This window comes from Bactrocera latifrons, unplaced genomic scaffold (genome assembly GCF_001853355.1).
Source record: "Bactrocera latifrons isolate USDA-ARS-PBARC rearing strain unplaced genomic scaffold, ASM185335v1 scaffold_154, whole genome shotgun sequence".
NCBI classification, from domain to species: domain Eukaryota; kingdom Metazoa; phylum Arthropoda; class Insecta; order Diptera; family Tephritidae; genus Bactrocera; species Bactrocera latifrons.
The window spans coordinates 684,474-698,432 of NW_017535008.1; the positions used below are offsets into that span (position 1 = coordinate 684,474).

Below are 13,959 nucleotides of genomic sequence, written 5' to 3' on the forward strand. Positions count from 1 at the left end.
AAGTATCTTAAGCAGTTTGAAAAATTTTTTAATACTAATATATAAACTTTTTACTTAATATTATGGACTGCCAATCAGTTTAGTTTTTATTAAATTTTGTATTTTCAAATTAAAAAAATTAAGTTTTGTATAAGGCCTTATGATGTGCTACTTTTTTCAGTGTTTGTCAAAAGTAGAAGTTTGTCGCGCCTGAGGTTAGACAATGGTTTTTCTAAATTTTTGTCAGAAATGGGATTTTTTGACAAATTAATATTAATAAAAATATTTTTAAATAATATAACAGTAATCTGTAAACAGTTAACACTAAAACATCCACTCGAGACTTATAATTCAACATATGCACTGAATTCGACAACGAATATCCACCACAACTACATATGTGAACTATTTCTCTGGCTCTCTCTGGCTTATGTTACTCATATTCCTAAACCTTGCCGTCACCCACTTGTCGCCAGCTATTCACTTGTCAAGTGAGCACTAAGCGATGGCACGATTTTGGCGAAAACTTACGGCAAACGGCGCTCACTTGTCGCCGGTTTCTCGTCTATCATTCTCTCTGTATACCACGCTCTACGCTTTCCCGTCAACTGAGCGCCACTTGCTACTTTTGTTTTTGTTGGCAAATACGCGGCGAAGTTCAACTAAAAAATTCAACGCCGAGCGGCGAACAACAAAGAGCGTACGAACAACGTGCTGCTGTGGGCAAACGATTGTGATATGTGCCGGTTATATGGAGCGCCTTAGTGTTGTTGTTCCAATAGTTTTATTGCTGTCTGTCAGCGGCGTTGATGTTGATGATTGTGATGATGTTGATGACGCTGGTATGCTCGCGCTGGTGCTGGCAATGCTGATGGTGTTGATGATAATGATGTTGCTGATTGCGAGCCTTTGCCTTTTTTTTGCTTTTGTTTTTGTATACGCTGCTACACAAATGTATGTTGGCTGCAGTTTCATTCAAAACGATTTTATCGATCGATCAACTGCTGGAGTGCTGAGTGAGCCGGCGAGACGAGGCGTATGTCAGCGAGCGTGGCAGTGGACGAGGCGGACGTGCCAGCTAGTGGCTCACTGAGTGAGTTATGACTTGCCAAGGTGACGACACACCGAACGGGGGGGCGGCATGAGTGCATGGCTGAGTGGGTGACTGGGCCGCAGTGGGCCACAGTGGGCGTTCATTTATTGCGCAGGTGGGTGGGTGGTTGGCGGCGTTTTTCGTTGTTATAAATAATAGATATGTACTGCCGAGCAAAAGAGTGTTTATATTTTACATAAATAATATATACACATACTTATCAGGGTTCCCACACCCTTAATAATGTTGTTGTTGTATTTTGTTACTTTTTGATTGAGTTATTGCGCACGTGAACTTCCGTCGGCTTTGCTGCAGTTACAACTTCCAACTGACAATTACTTTTATTGCATTTAATAGCCCATAATTTAAAGCAACAAAATACATACATATGTGAGTTTCATCAGATAAAAAAAGCAATAACAAAATTAAAAATGACGGCGGATTTGAAGACTTTAATTCGTCAAGACTTAATTTTTACGTCAAAAATATGAAAAACAGGAAAAAACGTAAACTTCAGAGGCTTCGAAGCTAAAATACCCTCCACAGGCGCATTTCCTATATCAAAGAAGAGTATGAAAAGCTCTTTAACTTGTTTTTGATCGCTCAATTTGTATGGCAGCTATATGCTATAGTGGTGTAAACTGACCAATATGGACAGATAATGCAGCGCTTGATTCGACTATAATACGTGCCAATTTTAGTGAAGATATCTCGTCAATGAAAAAAGTTTTACATACAAGCACTTTATTTCGATCGTTCAGTTTGTATGGCAGCTATATCCTATGGTGGTCCGATATCGGCGGCTTCGACAAATGAGCGGCTACTCAGGGAGAAGAGGTCGCATGACAAATTATTATGATATCTCAAAAAAAAATTCGCATATATTCGGAAGGAAGGAAAGCGAGTGGAGCAGATAGATTTCTAAATCGACTCAGTTCGTCCGATTGATCATTTATATGTATACTTATAGTCAGAAATGAATATTCCAGTCAACAATAACCGCAGTACTACAAAAGAAACGGAACAGGACATTGTCTGTTACTGAAATTGACAAAGCGTTCGGCTTTGGAAACAAAGCTTTGTGGTAATTCCAATTTATCTTATAGAAATCCAATCATACCTACACTAAGGTCTCTAAAGTATATAGAAAGTCATTCCCCAAATTTCAACAAAGAGTCTCATAACACAATGAGCTAGGTACCATCTTCGTAGATGTATACTTTTAAGCTACGAAAGGGTTCGAAATGGTATGAGCTACTCGTGGTAGAGGAGAAGCCTTAAGTTGAAGCCAATATACTTAATCATAAAAACTCTCAATAGCAATTCATTCCTACACTAAGATCTCAAAAGTAGGATGTAAAATGTCATCGCCTAAATTTCACAATTCAGCTTGGTACCTTCTACGTAGATATATACTCCTAAGCTACGAAAGCTTTCGAAATGTTAAGAGAAAAGTTTTTAGCAGGTGGTCTAAGACGTCGTATGGCTGATCCTCGCACCAAAAGGAACGCACAATCTCACCTGGACAGCTGTGATCGTTAGGCCACTGTGAACCCTTAAACTTCTTGACATGACCCAAATTTTGGTTAAAATTATTTCCGAAGTTTAGACAAAAAGCTCATTCTCATTTGTATTTTGAAAGATTAATAAAGAGTAAAAAGTGCCGCCCTGCGGTAAAAGAAATGGTTCCCATGACATTCGGGTCTACGTAACCGGATCAAAGATGGATTCTTATGCGGCTAAGGACTGGCAACTCGACAGCACTTCCTCAAATTACTGCAGGAATGTTTACTACCGCTACAGCAACAAAAAACCTGAAGAAATTTTGGAGGGAGAACTATTAAGCTCAAAAGTGCTTACTTTAACATATGTATTTTCAGGTGCAGTGTGAGTAAAAATTGATTTAATGTCAGCAACATACGCGATTAATTATGCAGAATTTATTGAAAATGTAAAAACAAAATAAATTATGCACATTTAACGGACGGCAAGCATAGCCGAACGACAAAACAGCACAGCCGAGCGTATTTATGTTATTTTTAAGGATTTTCCAACTTCACCGAAAGTTATTAGCCTGCATTTAATGGCCAAATGTATTTATTTACAACTATTTATGCATTAAAATATTTATAAGCTGTCATGAAATTGTCATAAATAAGCATAACGGTACATATGAATATGTGTGTCAGAAATGCGTAATGAAAACAGCCAATCAAATGGCTGACAGCTGTGTTAGGGAGTGAACATTAAAAGCACTTATGTGAGGTTTTACAATATGTATGCTATGCCTACAGAGATCGTAAATTTTAGTTATAAAAATTGCGTTAAAATGTATTCGTATATAGCTATATACATATAATATACCAAATTACATAAGTGCTTACATACATAAATTTCGCTAGATTTAGCAAAATATTTGCGTAGAGAGCTCATTCAATAAAACATAGCCATTAAAGCATGAAATACCATTGTAGTAAAATGTAAAGCTGTTTAACGCTTTAATAAATGCCAGCACGCGTGCCATTAAAACACTAAACCGAGACATTTTCTGCTGCGTAGTTATTAAAAGTCCTTTGCTGCGCTAATAAAATGTCATAAAAAGTGTTGTTCCATATGCCACGAATGCAACCCTGAGCAGTTAATAACGTTTGTTGTAGCATTTAATGGCTTTTACGGGCATTGCCTGCCGCTGGCCATTGCCTTAGACTGACGGACGCTGTAATTAATTGTCTATGCATTGCCTCATTTATTTACACAGACAGTTGTTGTTGCGCCTACTGTCATAGGCGCGTCGGGTGGTCGCCTCTGTTTAACGAGCGTTACACTTTTATGTCGATTTGTCGTCAATTTGGTGGTACGTACGCATATTTCTAGAAGGTTGGAAGAAGGAGAGAAATCGAAATGGGTCGCTGAGAACTGAGCTAACACGCAGCAAAATCATTATGCTGTGAAGACCAAATTTCAAAATTGCGCGATCTATGAGAACTCCTTGTAACCCATACACGGACAGCTGGCTATTATATAAAGTGACAAGTTTTTGGACGGGTAAGTTTCCACGTCACTGTTGACGATCATAAATCGAAGTGGTAGATAGTTTCGTCTATCTTGTCACCAGTGTCAACACCAACAGACCATGTGTCACCAAAAGTACCTTTCTATGCCTCTAATGTGTTCATTTCTGGTATAAGCTCAATTGCGGCATCCAAGCGAGTTCTACAATAAGTCTTAGACAAAAAAAAAAAATCAAATCTCTTAACTTTACGCAATTTGGACTTCGGATTTACGATTCGATTTTTGCTATTTTCCTTACCACAGCACAAAAATTTAGTCTGCACAAATTATTATTCGCATAGTTGAACAAGTGAAACAAATCGCTACTTTGAGGCCAAATTATGTGAGCAAGTGGAACACATTAAATTGCTTAGCATACCATGTGTACATTGCGCTGAAATTTGCATAGCTGAACAATTGAAACACTCTGCGCCGCGGGCGAAAACATAAGTGAACAAGTGGAACACAACGCGATGTGACTACCAAGACAATTTGAACTGACTTCGACGAAGCAAGAAAACTAGAAAATCCTGTAACGGCAATAATAAGCAGAACAGACACAACAACAAGCGATGGCTATGAAGTTTAAACAACAAACATTTTCACAGTAAACGCTGCGCGCTATGAAAATTGGGACAAGGTCGTACGCTATAACCTTGCCACATCAGTGGAAACGACAGCAACGGCAGTGCCAGCATATTAGGCTACTTGCAACACGCGAATTCAGCCGTGCAGCCAATTTTTTGTTGTTATTATTCATTTATAGGATTTTAAATTGCGCGCGGCATTCGCGCCGTTTTATTACTTTATAGACGGTTTTCAGTTTCATTTGTTCGACTACACTGACGCTTCTGTGGCGCATTATAAGCATTTGCGCGCTTACTGGCGCTGGGCTGATATATTTTATGACTGCCGACGACAATAACACAGCACCGAAGTATAACAAAAGCGTGTGTAAAACGTAAGCATACAATGGATTTCTGGTTAATACAACAACTCGGCGTGCTTAAAAATGTTATGGTTAAACAAATGTGCAAACTTCAACCGCGCGCTGTAAGGCAGTAAAAATATGTTTGCACACTGTTTTTAGCATATTTCAAGGCGCACAGGCAGTGCTTTTCGGTATGCGCGCGACACTCAATAATTTTTTAATGAACCATGTTTAAATTAATTGCTTCATTTACTACCGCGATAGCGTATAAAATGCTGGGACAACAGTGCTCTGCGTCTCACGGTCACACGGTGGTGTTGGAGTGCGCCTGAAAGTTGACAACGCACCTGCGCTTTCCTACATTATTCTTCGTTTTATTGCGGTCAGGCAGATTTTTGCATTTAATGCGGTCTACTTTAACCGCTACTTGCAGGTAACGCATGACTGTCTTCATGACAGCCATTGAAAGCGATGAAAGCGTTGAAAGGGAGTGTGTACTTATATAAAAGAGAAAATCCAGCAGCAGCGCTATCCATTGGCCGTTTGTCGTAAAGGAGTTGAAAAGCGCGGCAAGCAGTCACTCGGCGCGTTTTAATGGAGTTTTATTGCTTTTTAAGTGCAAGTCAAATGATTTTCACAGCAGCCGTGCTTCATGCGCTGTCTTCTTTGCGCTTATTTCGGTTTTTCGCACATTGCCACCGGAAATCCAGTAGCGCCAGCAGCACGGCTGACCGATATCACCTCTGTTTTGCTCAACCAAAAAATGGAAATTAATTTCTTTCATTACAGAGTACTTAAAAATATTTTTAATTATTCGCCATAAAGACGCAGTGAATAAATAAGCGGCGTATAGCAGTGCACATGCCATCTACGCGGACAAAGTGTAGCGTATCTTCAGTAAAATCCGGTGGCGCGCTTAAAATATGTTAAACTTTTGGCGGTGACATAAGAGAAAGTTAAGTGGATATTAAGCGTAATGAAAATCAAGTGACATTGATGGCATTCATGGAAAGTTCGAGTGTTTCAAATTCAGCGAAGCTGACTGCTTAAAAGGAGCGTTAAGTTTAAAGGAATATATGGAAGGTGTTCTAGATCTCACAGAGTGAAACCTAAAAGGTCTTGCAAGGGAAAAAGAAAAATTGTGGTGCGTCTAAAAGTAGACGAAACCAACCGAAACGATCTCAATCTATAACGCCTCTCGAAGCATGCTTAATCTTCTGGAATGCCATTAAGCTCACTGAGGCTCAGTTATAAAAAGTTGTTTAAGTTAAACAAGAGTTAAATACAACAGGGTATTGAGGCTTAAATATATTAATGTCTAACCTCAGTTATTTGGATTGTCGAGCCGTGCCTAAGGCTGGCTATCGTTTTTCTGCTCAAATTCCTTCGAGAGGGTATGAGAGGTACACGCTGGAGGAAAGCAGCGATGAGTCTTTTTCGAATGTATCAAAGCTTGCGGGGAGGTTTGATGGAGGAGTACACTGTCGGAAATTATCATCAACTAAATAAATAAATAAAGGTATCAATACATCTACTGCTCCGAAGGCATTCTTCAATGCGATTGAACATTTAACCGGATGCCAATTGCATAAGCTGCTTAGAGAGTTTGACATATCAACTCAACAATTTCTCTCCTCTGTACCAGTTCAAACCAAAAACAACTCGGATCTCATACTTTTAGACATCCATGTGAAAAAGCGAAAATTGAAAAAAACACCCAAGATGATCTGTGATGGGTTCAAGGCGCTTTGTCGGTAACTCATATTGAACCACGAGAGTTTTTATCTGACTACACGAAGTAATATACATAGCGGTCTCAGTGTTATACCCCGCCATCTGAGCTATTGAGGAATCAGCCATCTAACCGAACCTAAACTATCCTCCATCCTCGAACTGAAACCTCTATAGGAATATGTATAGAAAGAATCAGAACAAAATTTCGAACTAAAAGTGCTTTTCCCTCAAAAAATAAAAACCAAACACCTCAAACAATGCAACAACTGAAAAGTAAGCTAAGTAGAGCTTTTCATCAAACAATTGCCTGCTTCTGCTATCGTTGCAAATATATAAATGCTTAGTAATTTGAGGGCTTATGTAGCGATTAAGGCACACACATACCTAAACGTGCCACCAAAAACCTGCCCACGTTCAGCCTAGTTGCCGGCCAAATATACTGATATGCTGTAATAAGCCCGCATTTCTATGCATGTATGTGTGTGTGTGAGTGAATTTTTTTATCACCCCGCTACTGCTTGGGGTGTATACGCATGTAGCCTAACGGCAAATATTCGAACGACTACCAACTAACGCTGCTAAACGCCAGGTTCAGTTATTTGAAAAGCATACATTTAGGCGGCAAAGCATTGCACAGCAGCAGGAAGTAATAACTTGCCAACATTACTGCGCTGTTTTATTGTGTATGTGTTTGTATGCCGATGCTGCGCTGCATATGAAAATAGCGGGGCGCTTGCCATCGCTTTCTGCTGCTGCCGCGCCTGCTGCTCCACCGTCTTTTAGCGCGCGTTTCCTTCCATTTTTACCTACTTGCCTTTTATTTTTACATATTTTTCAGTATTTTTTTTTTCTTTTTTCTCCACACAACCTCTATTGATGTCATTTACCTTTACTAATACTACAGTGAGGCGCGCGCACACACACTTACACCGTAAGGCATATAAAAAATACATTACACATTTAGACAAGCGCAGGCCCCATTCTTCGTCCTCATTTACAAAAACATTTACTGGCAAAGCGCTGTAAGCCCGCCATGTTAAGTAACGAGGACAGCTGAGACGCAACAACAACAACAACTACAACTACTATTTATGCGAACTACAAAGCGCACCGTCATCATCAGGCAGCAAGTGAAATCTACACGGCAAGCGCTATGTGTTGGTTGCTTTGTGCGCGCCTAAAAGTATGCAAAGCTGCATGACAAATAGGCCGTTGGCGGCGTCGCGTCGCCGCTTACTTTCTTTACTGCCTACACTAACATGGCGCTCTTAGAATTTCCCTACTTTTATACCCTGTCATTCTTTGTCGTTTTCCGTTTTCGCTTACACGACCGTTTGACGCTGCTGTCGGCAGTTGGCGGGTGGGCGGCACTCAACAAAGTCATTCGTGTTAGTTTAGCAGCTTACTGCCTGCTTTCTTATGCGCTTTCAATTGAGAAGCTAGGTGCGCGCGTGTGTGCTTTATTTTCGGCCGCGCCTAAAATGATGAAATGCTGTCGGCGTTAATAGAAATTCTTTTTGAACTTTTGGATGAAATGTAATAAGAGTGAAATGAAATAAAATAATGAAAAGCGTAATGGCAATGCTGTGCGGCGCGCGCGCTGAAAACAAAGTGGAAAGAATTATGCTGCAACCCTTTGCTGCCGCGCATGATAAGCAGCTAATGCTGCCTACATTTAGGCGCAATGAAAGTTTTATTCACTTTTGCGCTACTTCGGCGTGAAACAACAAAAGCAAATCAAAGCAAGTGGTATACAAATACTAAATTCAATTTTCAAAATGCATGGCAGAAATTGATTTGCGTCATTTGAAGTGATTGCGCCTGCATGTAGGCCACATTTTCAAATTCAAATCATTGGATGTTAAAAAATGGGTTGCTGCCCTAACTTATTTATATATCGTTTGTCTTTATGACTCAAGAAACTCATACACAAAACTCGAAATAATATTGCCACGCAGTTTGCGTCGAATGTTTTGGCTATTTGTTTTCACCTGCCACTGCTTTTTTGTTTGCTCACCATTAAGCAATCATTTTTATAAGCGTTACATTTGCAATTCTGGCACCTGCTATTTATTACACATATCTCTTTATTTTTCTTTGCTTTTAACGCAGGCTTTCTCGCTCCATTTGCGTACTCAGCGCAAACAGCGGAGGGAAGTGGAAAGAAATCTAAGTTAGAAGTGGAACTTTGCTTCACCGTAAATTTTCGACAATATAATCACTACTTTTCTATTTTTTTCTTTCTATTTTAGCCAACTACTCCTTCCACTTTTTAGCTATATATCGCTCATATTCGAAATTACTTTACGAAATCATTCAATATCTTCGCATTAGACCAGCTTCCTCAGCTCATTAATCCACTTGCTACTTTTTCGTATCAACTTTAATCAACATTTTTTCAATTATTCTCCGCCAGCGCACAAAATGATCAAAGGAAATGAGAAAAGGTGCAATTAAATATCAGTATATCAATTGCTACAGTGTCGTTCGCGGCCTGCCAGTCATGCCACACGGCTGGCAAGTTACTCAAGTTAATTCCTACAACAACACGCTATGTCAATATTAAATTGATTTCAGCACCACACTAACAAAAGCCTGTGGACACGTGTGTGTGCGGTCACAGGACAGCAGGCGGTGAGCTGCGCAAGTTATAAGTGCAATAATAATTTCATTAAATCCACAGTATACTAAGCGCTGAAGAACCAACTTATTTTTATGTGTAATATTTATAGAGAAAAAATACTAAAGTAACGTAGGCGACAGAGTTGAAGGAACTTTGCTGTATAGTTGTGGGTGGATTGCTACTACCAAAGTTATTGGAAATATTTTTGTGCTGCGTGATAAAAGAAAATCGCAAAAAAAATCAATGCGATTTATTTTTACACACTGTAAATATGTATAGTATATATTTTTATTTTCTAACAGCGTCAATTTTATTTTTTAATTATTTTTCATTAAAAATGTAATAAGAACAGTGCATTACCAAGCAGTTGTTGGTTATCGATTTTCGATATTAAATGTTGGCGTTCAATATCTATTCACATTAAATCTGATATTTTCATACATTGAGCTCATTAGACTTTATAACACAATTTATATTGAATTATTTGTATATGTATGTATGTCTGTGCATTTCCCATTATATTTTAAGTTGTTTGGAGTTCGGTGCACATTTTTACCTCAACTCACTGCCAGTATTGATGCGCTTGAACTGTCTACAATTGAATTGAATTGTACTTGCGGCACTCACGTTTAATTTTATCGCTACAATTGTAAACTTCGAAATCTATATAAGCGCATGAAGAAGTAAGACGAGCTTTCAGAGATACTTTACACCTAAATATTTTATACAACTAACACTTTAACTACTTCTAACCATATTGCAGCACTGCCGGTCACTGTCAACACTTGGCAAACAAACAGACGCGCTGAAAACTTGATGCAACTCCTTGTAGCGCACAGCAAGCAGTGACAACTATAAATAAAACAACAAATGTGGATGTGGAGTGCAAAGAAAAAACACACAGGGAGGAAGAAAAATCGAAAAGTAATATTGAAGCAGTAAAGCATTTTAATGAAGAAATAAACTTCATGTTGAGAAACTTATTTTTCCTTTCTATTTTCATTTGCAGCTGTGTATGTATGTATGCGAGGACGTTCATATTATACGAGAAATACAAAAGCAAACATAGTAAATAGACAACTTGTAATTCGAGGCAAGCTTTGCAGCCACCTTTAAGACAGCGCACTAAGTTTGTCTGCCGGTTGTCATTATATATTGCTCTCTACCCACTTTATAAGTGTGTGTGTGTCCGGACCGTTGTGGCATCCTGTGAGTTCTGGATGTCATGTGTGTGTGTATGTGTGTATGTGACATTTCCAGAACTTTTCAAATTGATTTCATTAATTTGTTCACACATCTTGTTGCCAATTCCTCTCGAGTTGCGCATTTTTCTCGCACTCCCCTTTTGTGAGCTATATATTTAACGCGTTAAGCGCAAACTTTAGCAGTTGAGACACTTTTATTTCTTCTTTATTGGTTTTTATTTTTAAATGTTAGCATTAAAGTGTACAGAAATAGACGCTGAAAACATTCTTTAGCCGCTGATGAACGCACGGCGGGTTTCCAAAGCAAGCAAGGAAAAAACTAATTTTAAGAAGATACCAAATAAAAAGCGGAGAGTAAAATCTTTTCAAAACAGCAAGTGAACTTTGCAGAATATGCCAATTTGCATTTTTCATTTCATTCATTTCTCGGTAGAAACTAAAATTTCGTTCAATAATTCCTCTGGAACTAAACTAAATTTCATGTTGCCTACATTTAGGTGCTTCACAAATTTTTTGTAATGAACAGTAATTAATGCAGCGCGTACTCTACATCCACAAACGTTGCCACATTCAGCAAACTTTAAGTGCTGCCAATTAAACGCTAATCGTGCGTACAAATTAATTTAGAGAGCGCAAATAGAAATATTTTACTGTAATTGCATGATCTAAACTTTTGAAGCAAACTTTTAGAAGCACATGCTTAATGGTACAGTTACATAGAAGTGCAGAAGCATTTAAAAGTGCGTAGAAATGTTTGTGAAGTATAATTTTAGGCACCAAAACAACTTTTTGAATTCGATGAGTTCAGTTTACAGTTATAAATTGATACTTAGAGGATAGTAGCTATTTAAATATTTGAAAACACAAATCGGGATATTATTGGAAGATTGTTACGGATTCTGGCAAGGGCAGCGAAAGATTGTAGATTTATTAAGACAAGCTATGCGAAGAACTTCCAAGTCGATGGTATAGAACTCGAAAATGTTAAATAATTTCAACTAAGGACCATAGGAAGACATCACCACCCGTATAAAGAAGGTCAAGCTAGCTCTCGCTGCACATAAAAATAAAAATATTAAACTCCAATGTTAAGCCTACAAAGCTTAGATTACTATACGACACGAATGCTGGCATCTCTCTGATATTCAAAATCTACGAGTTTTCAAAAAACCGATGCCTTTGCAATACCAGATTCCTATATTTTATCCATAAGCCGCTTAGAAGCATAAGACGATTTTCTTCCTTCTTACTTTCGCATATTTTACCGAACTTCCACTACAGTTCCACATTTTCTTACTTTATCTTCCTTCACTTGATACTGCCTACCGCAAGTCTACACACAGAAACACATTCCGACGGTCTTAGTGCATAAATACCAACAGCTGAAGTGTCACCGCAAAAGCAATAATTAACACAGATTTCGATTTTATTGACACATTACACAACAACAATAGCAAGAAGACTGAGCGGCATGAAAACAAATATATGTTTAGCATACACTTAAGTGCTTAAATCAGCCTAATACTACTACAGCAACAATAACAGCTATAAAATCAACAACACAGCCACCTGCCAAACTGGCAGCCATTAAATTATGTTGACAAGACTCGGCAGCTTGTTAAGCGAAATTCCCAACACGCTCATTCGTCAGGCAGTCAGTCAGCCATTTGGGTCGACAGGCGAACGAGTAACGCTTATAATGATAAATTAAATCGCATTTAATGCAAATACGAGAGTACTGTAATTTGTGTGTGAATGTGCGAAAGGGCGTGTGTGGAAAGCAAGACAGCTGTGTGGTCTAACTTCAACAGAACTGTGAACACATAACCATTGAATTGACGGAATGCCAATGCCGAAGCACGCTCGCTTATATATGCATGAAGCGACACTTGAAGACATGGTAAATATGTAAGAGAGATAAGAAAGGGAGGAACCTTTGCGTTTTGATTAGGTCGGATGGAGTGAGGGCGAGCCTTACAGAATGGTGTAAAGACAATTAAAATTGATATTTTTTAATCTCTGTTTTTTGGAATCACAAAATTGATGGAATAATTGTATGCAGTCATTATAACTCAAGACCTTCACTGCTATTTTCTAGGCACTTTCTTAAATTCACCGCAACCCATATAACAGTACACCAGAAAAGCAAAATACAATATCAACGCCGCTCTATGCGCTTTAATCTGTCACTTTAGGGGTTAAAAAGCTTTTACTTAAGTTGGCACGGCGGCAGAAAAGACGGCCCTCGCAATGCTTCAACTAACCTAACACGGACGAACTAAGCACAAGAGCAGAAGAACACGACCTACCCGAGATCCAATTAAAAATTTAATTGGCACGAGGAGAGACGAACTGTGCCGTTACATAGCAGGCAAAGAGGAGGTTATATGAATGTTACAGTGAGTGCGAGGTGGGGAGCATGAAGCAGCATAGCAGCAGTGGCGGAGAAGACAAGATACAAATGCATTAGAGAGCGTAACTGAAATGTAACCACAAGTTGTGTATATAAACTATACAACTTCAGGTATGATCATTGTTGGGTTTGTTGTTAATAAAATGTTAGTGACCCTTCTCATATTTATGAGTATATATGTATATGTATATATAATAAACAATAAATATATAAAGTAATTTGCTTTGGAGACTCACCACTTGCGTCCTGTTGCGGTCCTGCTGATTGTTGTTGCTGCTGCTGCTGGTGCTGGTGCTGATGTTGTGCTTGATGATGATGAATGTTGGGCGCGCAGAAGGCGCTCGCACCGCTGCCCGCTGTCATGGAGAGCGTGGAATGTGGCGGTGGCAGCAGGCCACTGGGCGCTGTTTGTTGATGTGGCGGCCCAGTTGGTGGCGCGTAGACGCTGGAGCGATAAGTTGGTGGTGGCGAGACCACATCACAGCGCACCGGTCCAACCACACTCGATGTGGGCGGTGGTGGTGGCGGCGGTCCGTAATGTGACGGTGGCGGTGGTTGATAGAGATGTGGTGGCGGTGGTGGCGGACCACCAGCTGTCGTTGGGGGCCCAGCATGCATGCCATGTTCACCGCCTACTTGTGGATATTGATGCGCGTGAGCATGTGCATATTGATGCTGATGATGTACATGCATGCCGGCCGCAGCGGCGGCGGCTGCAGCTGGCGACATGTGATGTGCATGATAAGCAGCAGCTGCAGCAGCGGCGGCGGCTGCATAAGAGGGCGGTGGCGGACCATGTTCAGGCGCACCATGCTCAGGATGTAGGCCCAAATCGCTGGCGTGATACATGCCAGCTCCACTGAGTGCTTCAGGTAGGGTGTTGCCGACCGCAGTGGGCGGAGGTGGTGGTGGCGGTGACACTTGCGCTGT

General features: G+C 39.7%; 1 protein-coding gene across 1 annotated transcript in view; it reads right to left on the reverse strand.

The window, feature by feature from the left end:
- The window catches only part of LOC108966066, a 163,078-nt gene that overhangs the window by 146,004 nt on the left and 3,115 nt on the right, over positions 1 to 13,959 (reverse strand). The window contains exon 2 of the mRNA XM_018928795.1: positions 13,266 to 13,955. Within this exon, the coding sequence (XP_018784340.1) occupies positions 13,266 to 13,955 (690 nt within the window). The remainder of the gene's footprint in view (positions 1 to 13,265; positions 13,956 to 13,959) is intronic.